The sequence below is a fragment of the Anthonomus grandis genome, chromosome 11, assembly GCF_022605725.1.
Source record: "Anthonomus grandis grandis chromosome 11, icAntGran1.3, whole genome shotgun sequence".
Classification (NCBI taxonomy): Eukaryota; Metazoa; Arthropoda; class Insecta; order Coleoptera; family Curculionidae; genus Anthonomus; species Anthonomus grandis.
Window position 1 is genome coordinate 18,778,090 of NC_065556.1, and position 17,667 is coordinate 18,795,756.

Genomic DNA, 17,667 nt, shown 5'->3' on the forward strand with positions numbered 1-17,667 from the left:
TTGTGACTTTATTTCTCTTTCCTACCTCATTAAGTTTGCCCAAACAGTCTCTTACCATTTTAGAACTGATGACATGTGAACTCAGTGCTGCTATGGCTGCTTGACTGTCGGTGAAGATTGCGATGTCCTGCTTAAGGTAGTCTTTGTTCAGGATTAATTGAGCGCATCTTTCTATAGCGTGTATTTCTGCTTGAAAGACACTGGTGTATTTTCCCAGTGGCTCTGAGTATTTGGTGCCAGGCCCAAATACTCCAGCTCCTGTTCCTTTTTCGGTTTTAGAACCATCTGTGTACCATTTGATAGTATTCTGTTTAAGTGAGCGGGCGACAGATCCATTTTCCCAGTCACTTTTGCTGTCAATTTTTGTACTGAAATTCCTAACAAAGTGATATTCCCGAGTTATATCGTCCTTGGGAAGATCGAACAGGGGAATGGATCTTGTTTGAGATACCCAGGCTCTCTGATCAATGTCCCTACTGTTCGTTCTATCCCTTGCTAATCTGAACATGGCCCTTTTAGCAGCTCCCTCTACTGCCAGGTGAAGAGGTGCCAGGTCAACTATGACCTCCAGTGCTGCTGTGGGGCATGTTTTCATAGCTCCTGTAATGCATACGCATGCAAGTCTTTGAACCTTGTCAAGTTTACGCCTTACTGTACTTAACTTTGTAGTGTCATGCCACACCACTGCCCCATATGTGATTATGGGTTTAACCATCATGGTGTACATCCATCGCAGTATTTTTGGGGAGCATCCCCAGTTTTTACCCGCTAGGTTCCTACAGATCATAATGGCTTTAGTGGCCTTGTTTACTGTGAATTCTAGATGCTTGTTCCAACTAAGCTTACTATCCAGTGTCACTCCTAGATATTTTACTTCATCCGATGTATGTACAACTTGTCCGCCCAGGTGGATGTCCCTGGTGGGTTGCATTTTCCTTTTACGAGTGAATGGTACGATAGTAGTTTTCGCTGAATTTATGCTCAGCCCCACTGATGTGCACCATTCTTCCGTGATGCTTAGGCTTCTTTGTATGAGGTCGTATAAAGTGCCCTTATACCTGCCTTTGACTATAATAACGATATCATCAGCATATCCTATGCAGGTGAAACCGAGATTTGTCAATATCTCAAGTAGTTCATCGACTACTAGACTCCATAGTAAGGGTGAAGTTACCCCTCCTTGAGGCGTGCCACGAGTAGTTTTGATGCCTGTGGTCTGTTATAGGATGTACACAGTAGTCTCAGCCGTACGCGTGGCAAGCATTTGACAAATCCATCGGATTATGGTTTTGTTCAAGTTTCTTTTTTCCAGGGCATTTTTTACCGCTACATGTGACGTGTTATCAAATGCCCCAGATATATCTAGAAAGGCGCAGATGGCTGTTTCTTTCTCATTCAGGCTTTTCTGGATGATTTGTGTCAGTTGATATAGTGCGGTTTCTGTGGATCTGCCCGCTCTATAAGCATGTTGACACTGATGTAGAGCTGCTCTCTCCAGAATGTCATTCCTGATATGGTTGTCTACAATTTTTTCTATTGTTTTCAGAATGAAAGACGTAAGGCTGATAGGTCTAAAAGATTTGGGGTCAGTCCCATCTTTTTTTCCTATTTTCGGTATGAAGGTGACTTTTGCCCTTCGCCAGCTACTGGGAATGTATCCCGACGCTAAGCTCGTCCTTGCTATTCTACTCAGGTGAGGAAGGATTTTCTCTTGTCCGTTTTGTAGGAGAGCAGGAAAAATTCCATCCACTCCCGGTGACTTGTACGGTTGAAAGGTGTTTATTGCCCATTTCAACCTTTCTGTCGTAAAGACGGTCCTTGCAACTTCCCAGTCCTCTTTTTTAGGATTGGTGTACTTTATTGGGACCGTTTCTATAGGTTCGCACCCTGGAAAGTATAGTAAAGTATAGTACAATTTACCAATAAATTTTCCAGCCAAAGAAGTATTTTTAAAATTCCCGCTAATTTTCAGAATGACACATGTCAAATTTGACATTTCATTCGTTTCAAAACGTCACATACTTTGCAAACAGAAAAAACGCGATCAACCTTTACTTAAGTCCGAATTATTAACGTTACCATGGTAATGATGCATGACGGGAAAAACATGGCGTCCTTACTTTAAAAGAATCCACAGTGTCTGTCAAATTAAATTATCAATTAACCCTGATTTTGTGGCCAAATACATAAAAAATATTGTTTTTTCCTACAAAAAAAAATTAATCCTAATTCTCGTTGACAGAAAAAGACTTTAGCGGTAAGTTATCACAATAGTGTGTTAATTACGAAAGTGAGAAGTGCATCTAGAACTGAGAAATGTGAATGTTGAAAATAAGAATTGCCACTTGAGTATCGGTCAAAATATAGTGTGTAAAATTGGTCATTCTAATCAAAATGTAGCAGAGTTTGTACAAAAATGCTTTATACTATGTACTTTGAATAACCATAACTTCACTTTTCCATCACAACTATCTTTGAGTGATATATACAATTTTAATTAGTATTTGGTTTTATTGTTTATTTATTATCAGGGGTAAAAGGAAAGGTTTATTCCATATTTAAGCAAATTCAAAGCAAAAAACAGTGTTTAATTCTCAAGAGTCAACGAATCATTAACAAATTGATTCGTAGAAGCTCCCCCAGATAGCGCAGCGCTTATTTTCAACTACAGGTACTAAACGCATAACTGAGGCGTGTCATAACAAAAGCAGCAATCTCCCACGCAGCATAAGTCTGGCAATCGGCGAAAAATGATTTAGATATACGAAAACGTATTTTTGTCAAAATATAAGTTTGTAGTTTGTTAGTAAATGTCCTTCTTAGTATAAATATATTCTAAAACATCTTAGGATCAATAATACCACCATAATTTAAAAATAAAAATTGGAGATTGTTGACTTTGATATAAACATTCGGATATTGTTAGTTTTGTCGTGACGTATTACGGAGATTACTGATTTTGCTACGGAACACAGTATTAAAACTACTCAAGACATTTTTGACATTTTTTATTTATTGAACATCATTACTAAAATAAAATTTTTAACACATCACTTAATAATTAGGAATGTTATTAATTAAGATTAAAGTTCAAACAACGAATTCGGGGAAGTCTTCAAATGGTCCACACAGATCGGATTCTTCGTCTTCTGGACCCAGATTATTCCGTTCAAAAAATTTCTTGAAATAAACTAATTCAACATTCAGCTCCCACTGTTCTCCAAAGTGCTTTAGTAACAACTTTTTGACATCATTAGCCTTTTCCTCTTTGACTTTCACTCCATATTTTCGTATTACGGCTGGTTGAAAATTGTCCAAAAGTCTATTCTTTTTGTTATTGATTTAAATAAACTCATGTTATGCCTATACACAGGTTCTCCTCTTACTAAAATATCGTCTTTTCTTGTGCTTTTTCGTATGAAAAATCTTTTGCACTCTGTTATCTTAAAGTGTAAAGAACTTGTGGATTTTAAAATAGTTTCAGCTGCTGCCTTAAAATCTGCAACGACGCAGTCACTACCAAGCTCTATGGTAGTCCCATGTTCAGATATAACGTCTTTATACTGATCTGGATTTTTGAAAAAGGTTAACCAAATTTCACAAAACTGATGAACCAAAGAAAAATAATAGCTGTAGTATGTTTACTATGATATCTATTACTGATAAAAGTGTTTAAAAAAATATAGAGCTTGACGAGCAAAACATTACTACTACTTATCTTACATACTAAACTTACAGTAAGGAGAGTAAGAACAAGTTATTAAACAAATTAATCTTCATCAGAATCGGATAATGGACCACTGTCAACAGCATCTTCTTTTGTCAGTAAGTCCAGGAAGAACTGATGCTGAATCGGGGGAACCCACTGAAGAAGTTCTATCATATCTTTTTTCTTAGCTACAGTAACTGATCTACACACTACGTACCATAACACTAAAAAAAACTGACTAAACAAGAAAAAGCGAGTTTAATAGGACCTGGCGCGACATCGGAACAGCGTGGTACCTTGACTTATACCACTATTCCAGCGAACGAATCCATTATGTTGAGAGGAATAACGTTAGGAAGCTCTTATCTTAGCTAAGTTAAAATGTTGACTTATACCAGTTTTCAACTGAATATATTAGACCAGTAGAAACATAATTAATGGTATGACTCAAAAATTAAAAAATACTGACATATACCACTTTTCCTCTGAGCGGCTCATATGTGTATGGATAGCAAAGTTACGTGATGTAGAAACCGTATGTAAGAAGTAAACTGTAACTTGAAAAAAGCTTTATATAAAAATAATCAAACGGGAATCTGCAGTACACCAAAAAATACAATTTTTAACGTAACCTGTCAAGCGGAGTCAAGCCCATCGTGTTTCTGGCGCAACGCTACTATTTGAATCGTGGCTGGACACCATAGGATCACTTAATCAGAATCATCAGTCTCTGAATTCTTAGATTCTAATCTTAATAATGGATAATAGACTTGATCGCCAAGAAGAGTAACTTTGAAAGTCTGTGTAAACGTGGAAGAGTCCATTGAAGTTTGTTTACTTCCATTAAAGTTTGATTGGCCTTGTTTTCCTAATAACTCTTTTACAGCAATATCCCTGCCACCACGTTACAGGATCTATTTTGCCAATAGTACTCCATAGTACTTCGCAGATGTTTCGGTATTGAGAAAAGGCTCTATCATGCGCCCACAGACGATTTATCCTGTGCAAACGTTCGCAAATATTTGCCATAGCACGAAGAGAACGTTTCCCCCTTAACAGCACTAGTTGGTCATACTCCTTATGCCGCATTAGATGCCTCAGGCTTTTTTTCTTACCTTCATGATATTTGTTAACTGAGAGCGGATATATTCACTCTACAAAAATTCTTATATAATCTTTTGCATTTATTGTTTAAGTGAGCCAACCTATACGGAAAATTGGCCTGCATATCCACATTTCAAAGGCATCCAATTTCCGAAGTTCGTCCATGCCTTACAGCCGTATAAGATCAGGGACCATACATATAGCACTTTACTGTTCTTAGTCTCACATCCAGGGATAATTCTGGATTACATAGTATATTTCATATTTTCAGAAAACCTGGCCTGGATATCTCTATTCTTCTTTTAATCTATTTTGCCTAGTATATGTAGCTGTGAACATTCTGGAGGGTGACGCCGTTGATTACGATGGACATGTTGTTCTTGTATGTTTCGGTCTTTTTATCCTATCCCATTCGTTAGAGTGCTCATCAATCGTTTTTCGAATTCCCCCATGACTTTATTTCCATGCCTATTTCTATTTCGTTATTTCCATTTTCTATCAAAGAAACAAGTTTAGGCTTCCACAGACCTGCGGCCTCTTTAATTCTGTCGTGTAGTTCTGTGTCCTTATGTTGTGCTTGCAGTTTTCCAATTTCTTTATACTTTGCATTTATCCATCGTTGCTTTGCATCTGTTTGGAAGCTGGAACCAATTGTTACTAATGACTAGTTTTTTTTCTGAAACAGAGAGGTATAAACCTTGTGCCTCTGGCCTTTCTGTTGTCTAATCCATAACCGATGAAAATCCTCATGCCGCTGTTGTATCTCATCATCAACATCAGTTCCAATCAATTAATATCTGGGCAGGAATCATTGGCAATTTTTTGATTGGGCCATTCGTATTATCACCACGAATGCATGAAGAACTTCATTTGTTCCTTCAGAACAATCTTCTAGATTGAATAGATACCACTTGCGATCCGCCGAAACATGTATTTTATGCATGATGGAGCCCCACCTTATTTTAGCGTTGCTGTAAGGAAGCACCTGAATAACGTTTTTCCAAATCGTTGGATAGGTCGAGGAGGATACATTGTCTGGCCTTCTCGGTCTCTGATTCGTCTTAGGTATTTCGTATATCTTTTCAATGTCAGAGTAGAATTCTTCCCGTTTTTCCTGGGTATATAGCGTCCGTTGTGGGTGCCTAGATTTGGATTATTTTGACATCATCTTAATCAGCATCATTCTCTCGCTGACTGGCAGAAAGCTTTTAACGAATTTGGTATAATACCAACTCCATGTTGAGTTATGTCTTTTCCTGTGTAAATTACCCTATTTTGGTTTTCTGTTATGAAGGAACCGTTTCCTACCGATGTCCCATTTCACCCTCTTCATTTCTCTTTTCGCGTTTGCCAGTTTATCGGCTCTATACAACGTTCTGAAATTCCAAGTAGCAATATTTATTTTTCTCTTTCTGATTTTTAGCAAATAAGAAAGTTGGTATTGACTACGGCTACATGAGACACCCTGTATACAAAATTTTTGTTGTGAAAAATGCGCAACCAAAAATATGAATCGACGTGTTCGAGCGTTTTTTCCAACACGCCTTCATTTATCTTTTATTGAATTTGTTCCATATTTTTTCTGTTCACTGTACAGGGTGTCCCAACTTCGAGGGTGACCATTGGGATCTCGAAAACCGTAAGAGTTACGGGGTCGGTTAAATAGAGGCAAAGTTGCGCAATTTGGAGCTTAATAAAATGGCGTTTAAAAATTTTAAAATTCCGGATACTTCCGGAGATCTTACGGTTTCCGAGATTCCAATGGTCACCCTGTATAATAATATTTTATCCTAAAAATGACATATTTGTTCCCTTGCTGCATGTACTAAAAACTTACGATTTTTCCTTACGATTCCCTTAGGAACCTTTTGGGTAGTAAATATATGGAGAAACTCCAAAGCAAATTTGCCACAGAAAACTCAAAGGCAAATATTTGCTCTAAACTAATATTTATATAGTACCAGCAAAACATCTAGATTTCGTGTCATATTAATTCATCTACAATTAATGATTTCCTTTTTTAATATATTACCAATTATTATTGTTACTTAAATATCAAATACTATACTTTCGTTTATACAAGGCGTTTTTTTTCAGTTCAAAATGGTCCCATTTAAGAACAAAACTGTCTTCAAGACTTTTATCTCGCCAATGTTAAACTCCAGCCAAACTTCAAGCCAGTGTAGGTCAAAGGAGAACATCCCCCCTTCCCAACAATTTAATGAACAAGAGATAACAACCGAAGAGACCCGATCAAGCCCGGATTTGTTCAAAGACCCAAACTCTGAAAATATTACGTTTAGCGTTCACACAAGAATTAGGAGCAATGATGGAATCTGTAATGTCGAAACGTCCTTTAACAAATCACAAAGCAGTTCCTCACAATCTGGTTCAACATCTGAAAATTTAAGTAAAGCATTAGCTGATCTTGCTGAAAGCAATAGACGTTTAAGTCAAATGATGTTGGATAATGACTCTACAACTAATCGATCTCAAACAGTTGCAAGTCAGTCAGAACGATCTACTGGATCCAACGTGCCATTAGAAACGGTCAGTAAAAGTTTATCAGAACTTGCAGAAAGCAATATGCGTCTGAGTCAGATAATATATGGTAATACAGAATCTATAAATAATTTGTCTCAAATAAGCAGACAATCTAAGCACTCTTTGACAGAGTTTTTGGATATGATCGAGGATGTTGAACCTAAACAGTCTGATGAGAAGAAAAGCAAGAATCAAAACAAAAGGGGAAAAAGGAGTGCTGAACACAAAGACAAGTCTAAGAAAAGACAGAAAGATTCCAAGATATTAAAGAAGAACAATCTGGATAATTCCAAGGAAAAAATTATTGAAGTGGATTTGGAACATTTGATTCAATTACACAAAGAAAGGGACGTGGGTGTATACGTCTTGTGTGATAAATGCGACAAGGTATGTTTTTGTAATTTTCTAGTTTTTTTCTTATTTTAAGCAACCCCAGAGGAAAAACTTAAGCGATTTAAGATCTGGGGATCTTGCGGACTAAGTAAATTAATGAAAACAAAAATGAATTATACAAGATTCTGAATGTTGAATTAATGTATTGTTAAAACGGCATTTATTTAAATTTTAAATACAAATTAAAATGCGAAATAAAAGTCTTGAATTAATCACACTTATTTTTGGTAGTCCTTTCAATCTCTGGGAAATCGACCTCAGGACTCTTAACTAGTAGTACGTAGTACATTGAATGCATAAATAACTAAAATCTTATTCTCTCTGAACAGATTTGAAATAATGAATAAAGTCATGCCAAAGAGAACAACATCAAACGGTAACTCAATATCATTAAACCAGTTCCAGACCTCATATTGTATGTCTTAAGATAGAAAAATATTATGTCTTCTTGAATGGACGCACGGAATAGCAAAATTTAAACATATATACTATTAATATATAACAAAAACAGTAAAGGGCTTAAAACTGTTCTTTGAGGCACCCCATATTTGATATTAATACTTTCAAACATATTATTTTTATACCTAACGCATTGAGCCCTATCAGACAAGTAAAACTGAAACCACTTTAAAACATTATACCTAACTCCCAAATTACTACAATATACTACTTACAATCTACCTACTGACTGTTTCAAATGCCCTCTAATAATAAATATATAGCTAACACAAGTACATCAGAGTCAAGGGCTTTGAGAGCACTATTAACTATAACTACTAAAATACACATGAGTGGTTATCACGGAAGTCTGATCAAACAAGAGTTCACAAGTTCAAGAAGAGACATACAAACTTCAATCAATTGTCTTTGCAAAAAGTTTAATATATATGCGTTAGATTTTGTTAAGCAATTTGTAAGTTTGATCATACATTGCTGCATCTAAAAGAACCCGGCTACCTTACTATAGGAGAAAGGTACTAGTAACATATTTTGTGCCTCGTCTTTAAAGTAAGACGAGGCACAAAAAAAAAAATAAGATGTCCCGATATTCAATGTTTGTGAAACTAGGCATTATTCTTTTAAGCACGTTTAAATAAAATTACTTATTTAACTACTTTAAGTCGAAGTAAAAACTAAATGACAGTTCTTGTCAAATTGTAAATATCTATGATTTTGTTTTAAAATCAAGTAATACATAGTTTGTGAATTTCCTTCTTTTGCGGATTCATTGCCATTTACAAAAAAAGGAAAACCTGCCTTTTTTCTTAAAGAATGAATATCGCGATATGTTATTTGTTTACGGCTTCTCTAATGGAAATTTGTGGAGTTGTTGTATTAGGGAAGATAGATCTACAAGTACTCACCGCATTGGTGCTTAAAAGATCAAGAAATATAAAATTTGAAAACTTTTAATTTTTGTGGTTTTCTTTCTTTTGCCCATGATATTGCTGTGAAAACAAATAGCTATCACAAAAGTCAGTATATCATTGGAAAGCATAGTAAATGCAGTAGTTTTTGCTGAAAAAAAAACATGTCCCTATTTACCAAATTTTAGAAAACGACAACGAAGAAGATGACACTAATTTTGCACATTTCCCAAATGTTACATTTAACTTCTGATAACACCCGGTATAAAAAATTACTCAAAAAGTTAAATATACCAATCTTATAGCAAATTTAATTCTCTTTCAGGTGGTATATCTAAATTTTATGTGGTGATAAGAATAACGGAGGTATTATTTATATGAAAAAAAAAACAAAGAAATTTGATAAAATCAAAAAATGTTAAATACCAGAAGAACTAACAACTTTTCGAAAAAATGTTATAGGATTTTTTTGTTGCAAATGACTTGTTTAATCACCTCTTAAAGTTTGGCAGTTTTTATAGTAGACACCTTGTATAACCAAAGATAGTCTCATATTTGAGCAACGAAACTGACATGCTTGCAGTCATGATGATTTCTTAATAAGTCGGAAAACCCTTCATGTCATCGGCAAACAGTAGAAACTTATGGACAATACTCGTGGAAATGCCATTGATAAAAATCAAAATAAAAAAAATGGAGCAAGATCGCTTCTCCGGGGGGGCATTACCTTGGGGGAGGTAGATGATCTGCATACATCGAACTTCAGAAATTGCGGTCTTTGTAATTAGTAAGAGATAAAAACTCTACTATATATGAAAGCCCACTTTATAAAGTTTTTTGTAGAGAATTTCATAGTCCAACCTATCAAAATTAGTGTAAATTACGAAACCACTAAAACTCTTAGGAGTTTTGGTTAGTGGTAAAACTGTCTCGTAATTTGAGCGTCACACCAAAGGATTCAACCATAGGACTAAAATTTGTGTAGTTTACATTAAGTTGACATTTGCAATCTACGACCTCATATGCGTTTCGCAGAAATTATGTTAAATAAGTTATTGCTGATGTACACTAAAAAAAACCATGCTGATTAAAAGAAATAAGATGCTTAATTTAGTGAAACAGGTTGCTATAAATGCAAATTTTAATGTTTTTAGAAAAGTTAGACAAAATGGAGATTGAGCGATAGCTCTAGACGTTGGGAAAAGGGCTTGTGCGTACTGTCAAATTGAAAAGTATAGATAGGTTCAGTGAAAGCAGAAGCACAATCACGTAGGAGAAAAGAAGGAATACTGTCAAACCCTGCAGTCCCTAATGATGATATATTCACATGATTTAATTCATAAATATCAATATGCTGAGAAGCAGATTCTACATGACTGTTATCGGTAGATAAAGTAAAGCTATTAAACATGCTACTAAAGAAATCTGCAAAAGTATTCACAATCTGCAAGGGAATAGACAAACAACATTTTTGTAGTATAAATTTCCAAAATCTCTTAGACGCTCGCAAGGCTTTATAAGCAATATAGTCAACTAATGATTTAGTTCTTTTTTTACCTACTATGCACCCAGTATTTTTCCCTAAGAACTACCAGAATTGGGGCATAGCGATATTTATTTGTACGATGTCCATAACGGAACTGTTCTGTTAAAATACTTGCTTATAAAATGTCATATTTTTCTGATTTGAATCCTGAGGATGATATCATAGAGATCGAATCATCGACCAAATATAAGGTTAAGAGCTTTATAGCTTCTATAAAAACGCAAATAAAGAGAAGTTTGTTTAAGAGACTTATTAATGCACTTTATTTATTCCTAGACTCGATATTTACCAGACGTGAAAGATCCTCTTGATTTGCCAGAAGAATGGTATTGCTGTATGAATCCAGATCCGAACTATAATACGTGTGCCAGTCCGGAAATTCGCATTAACCCGGAAGTAGAAGCTAAATTAATAAGAAACGAAGTATTTTTACTGCACCTTAAATAATTAAATATTTGTTTTATAAAAAAATGGTTTTAGTACAACGCAGGCAGTCTTGTGTGGGCCAAATTAGATGGTTATCCGTGGTGGCCGGCTATGGTCGATGACTCCCCGGAAGAAGAAGATTATTTCTGGTTGGGAAGTGATAATTTGACCCCCGTAAGAAGTTTTTACTGTTTGTTCTTTAGATCAACTATTTGCATGAATTTTAGGGATGGTATAACGTAACGTTTTTTGATTCTTCTCCGGTTACACGGGCCTGGATAAGGCCGAGGAACCTGAAACCTTTTCTTAAGCATTTGGACGGTTTTTACCATAAGAGACTGGCACAATATAAGGCACGCCTGGATTTTGCTAAGAACCAGGCTCTGGAAGCCAGTAAGATGACGATTTTTGAGAGATTGAAACGTTTCAATTTTTTGGAAAGACAGATATTGGAAAAGAAAAAATTGCAAGGTAAGGAATTTTTTATCTATTTGCATTTAATTTTAATGGGTAACTGAAAGTATTCCGGTCATTCACCACTAAATTTATAAAAAAAATATCAATCCAACATGTTTCGGACATAGAACATGTCCATCATCAGGGATAACGATTAAGGAGGTTTTGTTAAACTTAGTTCAATGTGATATAAATGATAACCCATTGAACTATTAACTCCACTGCAAGAATGGACTACTTCTTCAAATTTAATTTAAATGGGTTGTAATGGCATTTTTCTTTCATGGATATTTTTGAATGCGTTGGTTTTCAATTCAGGGCATCATTTGTATGATGTACTGAAAAGATAAATATAGCAAATATTTTTTTTTTAGTCTATGACATAAGGTATCCAATGTGAGAAAACAAGCCATCGGCATATAAACCTTTTTTGACGTACTTATACCGAACTGAGAATTTTTGAAAATTTTCTAGAAAATAAACAATATTAAATATAATCCGAAAGAAAAATAATTGCAGGTATAATTCTTAATTTATAATTAGGTATGCTTGACCTGAACTTATACCGCTACTTAATATTGTAAGAAAATTACTACGAAAATAAAATAAAAGAAATAATATTAAGCGCCACCAAAGATAATAATCTCTTATAGTGTCGTTATAATTTAAAGATTATGAAAAAGTATAGGTATAATTTAAATACCTAAAAGTGGAGTCCCCAGACGGAGAGGCCGAATTTACAATATGTCGTTATTGCGATAAGAGATTAAAATTTATAATTATTTCTTAAATCTATGGTACGACTATACATGGATTATAGTCCATGTAGGAGATGTTGTCAAAGTGGGTGCCGCGCGTGCTTACATTCGATCAAAAGCAACAACGTGTTAGTGATTAAATTTTTACGAGAGTATGAATTAGTCGATGAACTACTTTAAATATTGACAAACCATAGAATGACCTACATAGGAGATTCTGATGACATTGTCATTATAGTTAAGGACAGGTACGAGGAAACATTGTACGATCTGATACAAAGAAGCCTAAGCATTACGGAAGAATAGGATACATTAATTTCCGCACCCATGCGGGCCAATCACGGCGCTTTGTCTGTGATTGCCTCAGATAATTAAGGCGCGTATTTCAAATCTGATTATAAGAGGAATTTGAGAAAAATAAACTTACGTAAAGAAATTGTTTATTTTCAGCAAATGACGGAAAATACTTTTGTTACATGATCTTATTAATTTTGCTTTTACTAAAATAGAATTTATCTCATTTCAGGCACTTAATCCGCTCAATTAAAATTTAGTATAAAAAATTGATAATTTTATTAAATAGTCTAAAAAGAACACATCTTGTTATGATTTTATCTAGTAATCCATTATATTATTTAACATTTTCATTTTAAAATAAAAAAGTTCAGAAAGGTATTATTTTATTATGATTACCTATTAAATCTGAGATTATTAAATATGAATAAAACAACCAGATTATATTTAAATAAAGTAGGTTTATTCATAACACTGATGCAGAATATTCAAAATTTATTATATCAACTTCATCTATTAAGCCATCTATTAAGCAATATATAACATAGTTGCACAAAGGGTTCTACTTAGAAAAGTTGCAAACAAATACCAATAAATATGAAACAAACACTAATATATTATTTAATTATAACAAAGGCAAAATTAAAATTAAAAAAATATATTTTATGAGTATCCTTCACCATAAGCCAACAAATGTAGCCAATTTATTTAGGTTTTTTGTTGGGATAATACTGCTGCTTTTCTATTTTTATCTTTTTAAATATCACCATTTCTTTTTGCTTTACTGTCTGCATAAAATTTCTAAAATCATCCATAAACTTTTCTGAATCATGTTCACCCTATGGGTGTCCTATATGTGGGTTTCAAAAAATCTTACTCTAATCACTCCTGAAAGAATGTCATATAAATCTTTTATTTTAATAATTATTAAGCAAATAAATACCTACCATCTACTAAAATTTTAACTATTATTCTTGATAGACAAATTCCTTGAATGCGAATGCTTCCTTTAGACTTTAAATTCCGTTGCAAACATGTACTGACATATCCTAAAACATGATTGATTATTAAAAAATTACCAACCTAAAATTTAAAATATTATTTTAATAAAATTTTATTTTAAAGTTCCTAAAATTTAAAACAGATTCTTTAATATGTATATCATGAATGGTACTATGAAAGTGTCTTATTAAAGAATCATAGGATGTAAACTTCTCTTTGTTCAGACAAAGGGAGCCAACAATGTGTTTGCTCTCTTTTTCACTCTGTTTTTTATTATGTATATCCCTCATATGCCGATACAATGTTGAAATAGAAGAAAATTAGTTGCCACAATCTTCACATATTAATTTATTATCCCTAAAAAAATATATACTGTTCAATAAAATTTCACAAAGGTACTTGTTTATATCCATGTTCACCAAATAAAGGTGTTTAAATTAATCTAAATATAAGGTGGTGTTTTGAATTTACAAGGCAACAAGATAATATAAGTAATAATAATTACTCTTGGTCGCACAAATTGTAAATAAACAACAAAACGGTTCAAAAACTCAACGCTGAAAATTGAAAATGAGATTAGCAAACCACATTAACAGTCTCGCCGATTATTTCGACGATGCCGACCGACAAAATCCGAAGGCGATCCGTGATTTTATTGGCCCGCATGGGTGCGGAAATTAATGTATCGTCGGAAGAATAGTGTATATACGTCAGTAGGCACAGAACACAAAGAGGAAATCCTTGGTCTGTTTTCTGTGTCAGTAGGGTTAAACATCAATTCGGCAAAACTACCATTGTACTATTCACTCGTAAAAGCAAAATGCAACCAACCAGGGATATCTACCTGGGCGGACAATTTGTACATACATCGAATGAACTAAAATATTTGGGAGTGACAATAGCAAACTCAATTGGAATAAACATCTAGAATTTACGAAAAATAAAGCCACTAAAGACATTATGATCTGTAGAAATCTATACTGTATTTCAAATAGGTAGAGAGTAATAAAATGTAAATTTCCGAGAGTTTTGTGGTAATTCATGGGCGTAGGTAAACTTAGTACCTAACTAATAAATAAAGTGAGAAAAAAGGTAGGCGCTCGAACGCTGTAAGAAGATGCAATTTTTAAAAGTAAAATTAAGTTAATTTGGCAGGTAATGGACACCTCATTGTGCTTCCGCCAGGTAATCTGGCGGACATAAATAAATAAATACATAGGGCTGGTAATAAAAACACAAAGTATAAATATTACTTCAAAAGTGTTAAACATGGTGTTTGTTGTTACACCGGGGTGTTAAACATACAAATATGCCAGGGAGCAAAACAATTTTTTTTTTATTATTGATGAAACCTGGCTTGGCTTAACGAGGGATAAATTGTTTAAAAAATATGACAAGATAAAAATATAGCCAGTAAGCACATTGCCCACGTAGGGTCTTCCATGGAAGGTCTATCAATGGCCATTAAAGTGCCTTCGGGAAAATGGAAAAGACTCATAATTACACATTTTGGAAGTGAAGACGGTTTCGTAAAAGAAGGTTTGAGCAGAGTTGGGCGGGAGATTATCCTGAGGATATGAATGCAGATGTTTTTGAGGATTATTTTGGAGAAATGGTAAAATTTCTTCCACCTGATTCGGTAGTGGTCTGCTGCTATTATTTACGCCGCGTAAAGACGATCTCCATTACATCCTGACAATGTGCATAGACTCGCATGCGTATGGATCATAGGAGTTATGAACATGCCCATCAACAACACTGGAGGTGATAGTTAACGTAGAACCTATTTATCTGGCGGTAGAGGGCGCTGTTAAAAGAGCCATGCTTACATTAGCCAGGTGTAGAACGAACACCAAGAATATCTATCAGCCTGGACATCTCAAACCAGATCTGTCTCCCTGTTTAATATTCCCAAAGACAATATAACTAGGAAATATAACTTTGTGAGGAATTTCACTACGAAAACTGATAGCAAATGTGACGGAAAAGTGTGGAAACATGGAAAAGTTACCCAGCCACCTACATCGAATATCATCAAATGGTACACAGATAGTTCTATAACGGAACAATTCGAGCCTGGCTCGAAATACTCAGAGCCGCTGGGTAAACACACCAGCATCTGTTACGCTATAGAAAGATGCACTCAATTAATCCTGGATAGACACTATCCCAAGCAGAACATCGCAATCTTCACCGATAGTCAAGCGGTTATAGCAAGACTGAGTAATGTTGGGCACCTGGACACACGAGGTTGCAGGGTAACAAAGAAGCCAAGATTTTGGCAAAGGGTTCCAGCATTCGGTTTGTGGGACCAGAACATTTCTACGGCATAGGCAAGAGTACTTACCTCTATAAGCTTTAAGAGATGGAGAAACAACTTAGAGAACGCCTCTGGGATGATCATCGGGGATCGAGGTTCAAAAAGATCTAAAGCTCTAACAAGTTTCACGGGACACCGTCACCTTCGAGAACAGCCCAGAAAATTAAAACTAGAACAGTAAATGTAGATTCTGCGGGGAAGAGACCTCAGAACACCTAGTAACTGCATGCGGAAGCGTTTTAGCAGGAATCATCCGATCGCTAAAGCCGTCACAATTACTAGCTTTCATCAAAGCAACAGGATTGTATGAAGTAATTTGACTTGAGACTAACATTAAGTAGTAGTTAGAAAGGGGCACACAATATCTTATAGGTCGCAGTGTAACTTCACCCTTACTTTATTATAATCTCATCTAGTATTTGGAGCTGCTCAAGCGTAATAAAAAGAACTTTTTGCGTCGGTATATAACAATGGACGAAACTTAAATCCACCACTACAGACCAGAGTCGAATAGACAACCAGCTGAGTGAACAGAGGCCGGTGAAAGTCGTCCGAAGAGACCAAAAGTGCAACAGTTACCTGGGAAGGTTTGGGCTTCTGTATTTTAGGATCCTCATGGAATTGCATTCATAGACTACCTTCAAAAAGGTGAAACAATCAACGGCGATTATTACATAGCATTATTGAAGCACTTGAAGGAAAACATGGCGGAAAAAAAGGCCCATATGAAGAAGAAAACAATTATTTTCCACCAAGGCAATGCGCCATGTCACAAATCAATAATTACGCTTGGAATTGCTTCCGCACTCACTTATTACTCTTGACAGAAAGTACGTTGACAAATGAAGTCAAAAAACAGTGTTTTACTGAAAAACCTTGCGGACTTATTGACCGATAGTTTACAGGGTTATTTTTTATATTATTGCACCTACAGGGGTTACCATAAAAATTATTACAAGCCTTTTAAATAAATAAATTTTAATCGACAACCTAATCCCGAACACACTATATATTTACATCATTTTTATAATAATTTACAGAGGAAAGCAAGCCCAAAGGCAGCAAGGTTATCAAGAAATCCAAAAAGTAGTCCAAACCTTGTGTTTCAGTTGATTGGAAGATACCATACCTCTTTAGAGTTTATTTGTCTATTTCTAGAGTGATAATGTTAAGATATATTTAAGAAACAAGGCGAGAATGAAGTGCAAGAGTTAAAAATCATTGTATTCATTTTATTATCAGAAAAATTAATGAAAGAATAAAACATAATATAAAATTTTTAGATTAGAGGTTTACAAGTTGTTAATAAATTAAAAACATAAAAATACATCTATTTATTAAGTTCAATACTGGAACATTTGATTGACTAAAATGTTTATTCTATTCTCCTAAAATTCCCTCTCTATTTTTTATATTACGCACTTCATTCGAGTACTTCCTGTACATTGTACATTGATTCTCTCATATGTAAACTAGTAGCAATCATCGTTTTCAACTTACGTAACGACTAACCTTTTTAACTAACTTTGTTAGTTATTAAAACTAATGATATTAAATTATTAGCTAAAGTATATCAGCTTTGCAAATATTTGTTTGTGTTTAATTAATTAGTTTTCACGGTTTGTTAAATATGTTTATATTCGACAATTAAAGTTATTTACTTTCAAGGAACCTATTTCTTTTTCTTATATTTTAGTCACTTTTTTGAAAAAAATTTATTGCCAGATAACAAATGGCAATTTTCAAAC

General features: G+C 34.5%; 1 protein-coding gene across 1 annotated transcript; it reads left to right on the forward strand.

Moving 5' to 3' along the window:
• Positions 1–2,090: 2,090 nt before the first annotated feature.
• On the forward strand, positions 2,091–17,590 carry LOC126742413 (zinc finger CW-type PWWP domain protein 1-like). The gene is made up of 6 exons (XM_050449067.1): positions 2,091–2,257; positions 6,911–7,744; positions 10,940–11,086; positions 11,144–11,263; positions 11,317–11,560; positions 16,960–17,590. Exons 2-6 carry the CDS (start codon positions 6,917–6,919, stop codon positions 17,007–17,009), a joined length of 1,389 nt encoding a protein of 462 aa, XP_050305024.1. The 5' UTR covers positions 2,091–2,257; positions 6,911–6,916; the 3' UTR covers positions 17,010–17,590.
• Positions 17,591–17,667: the final 77 nt, after the last annotated feature.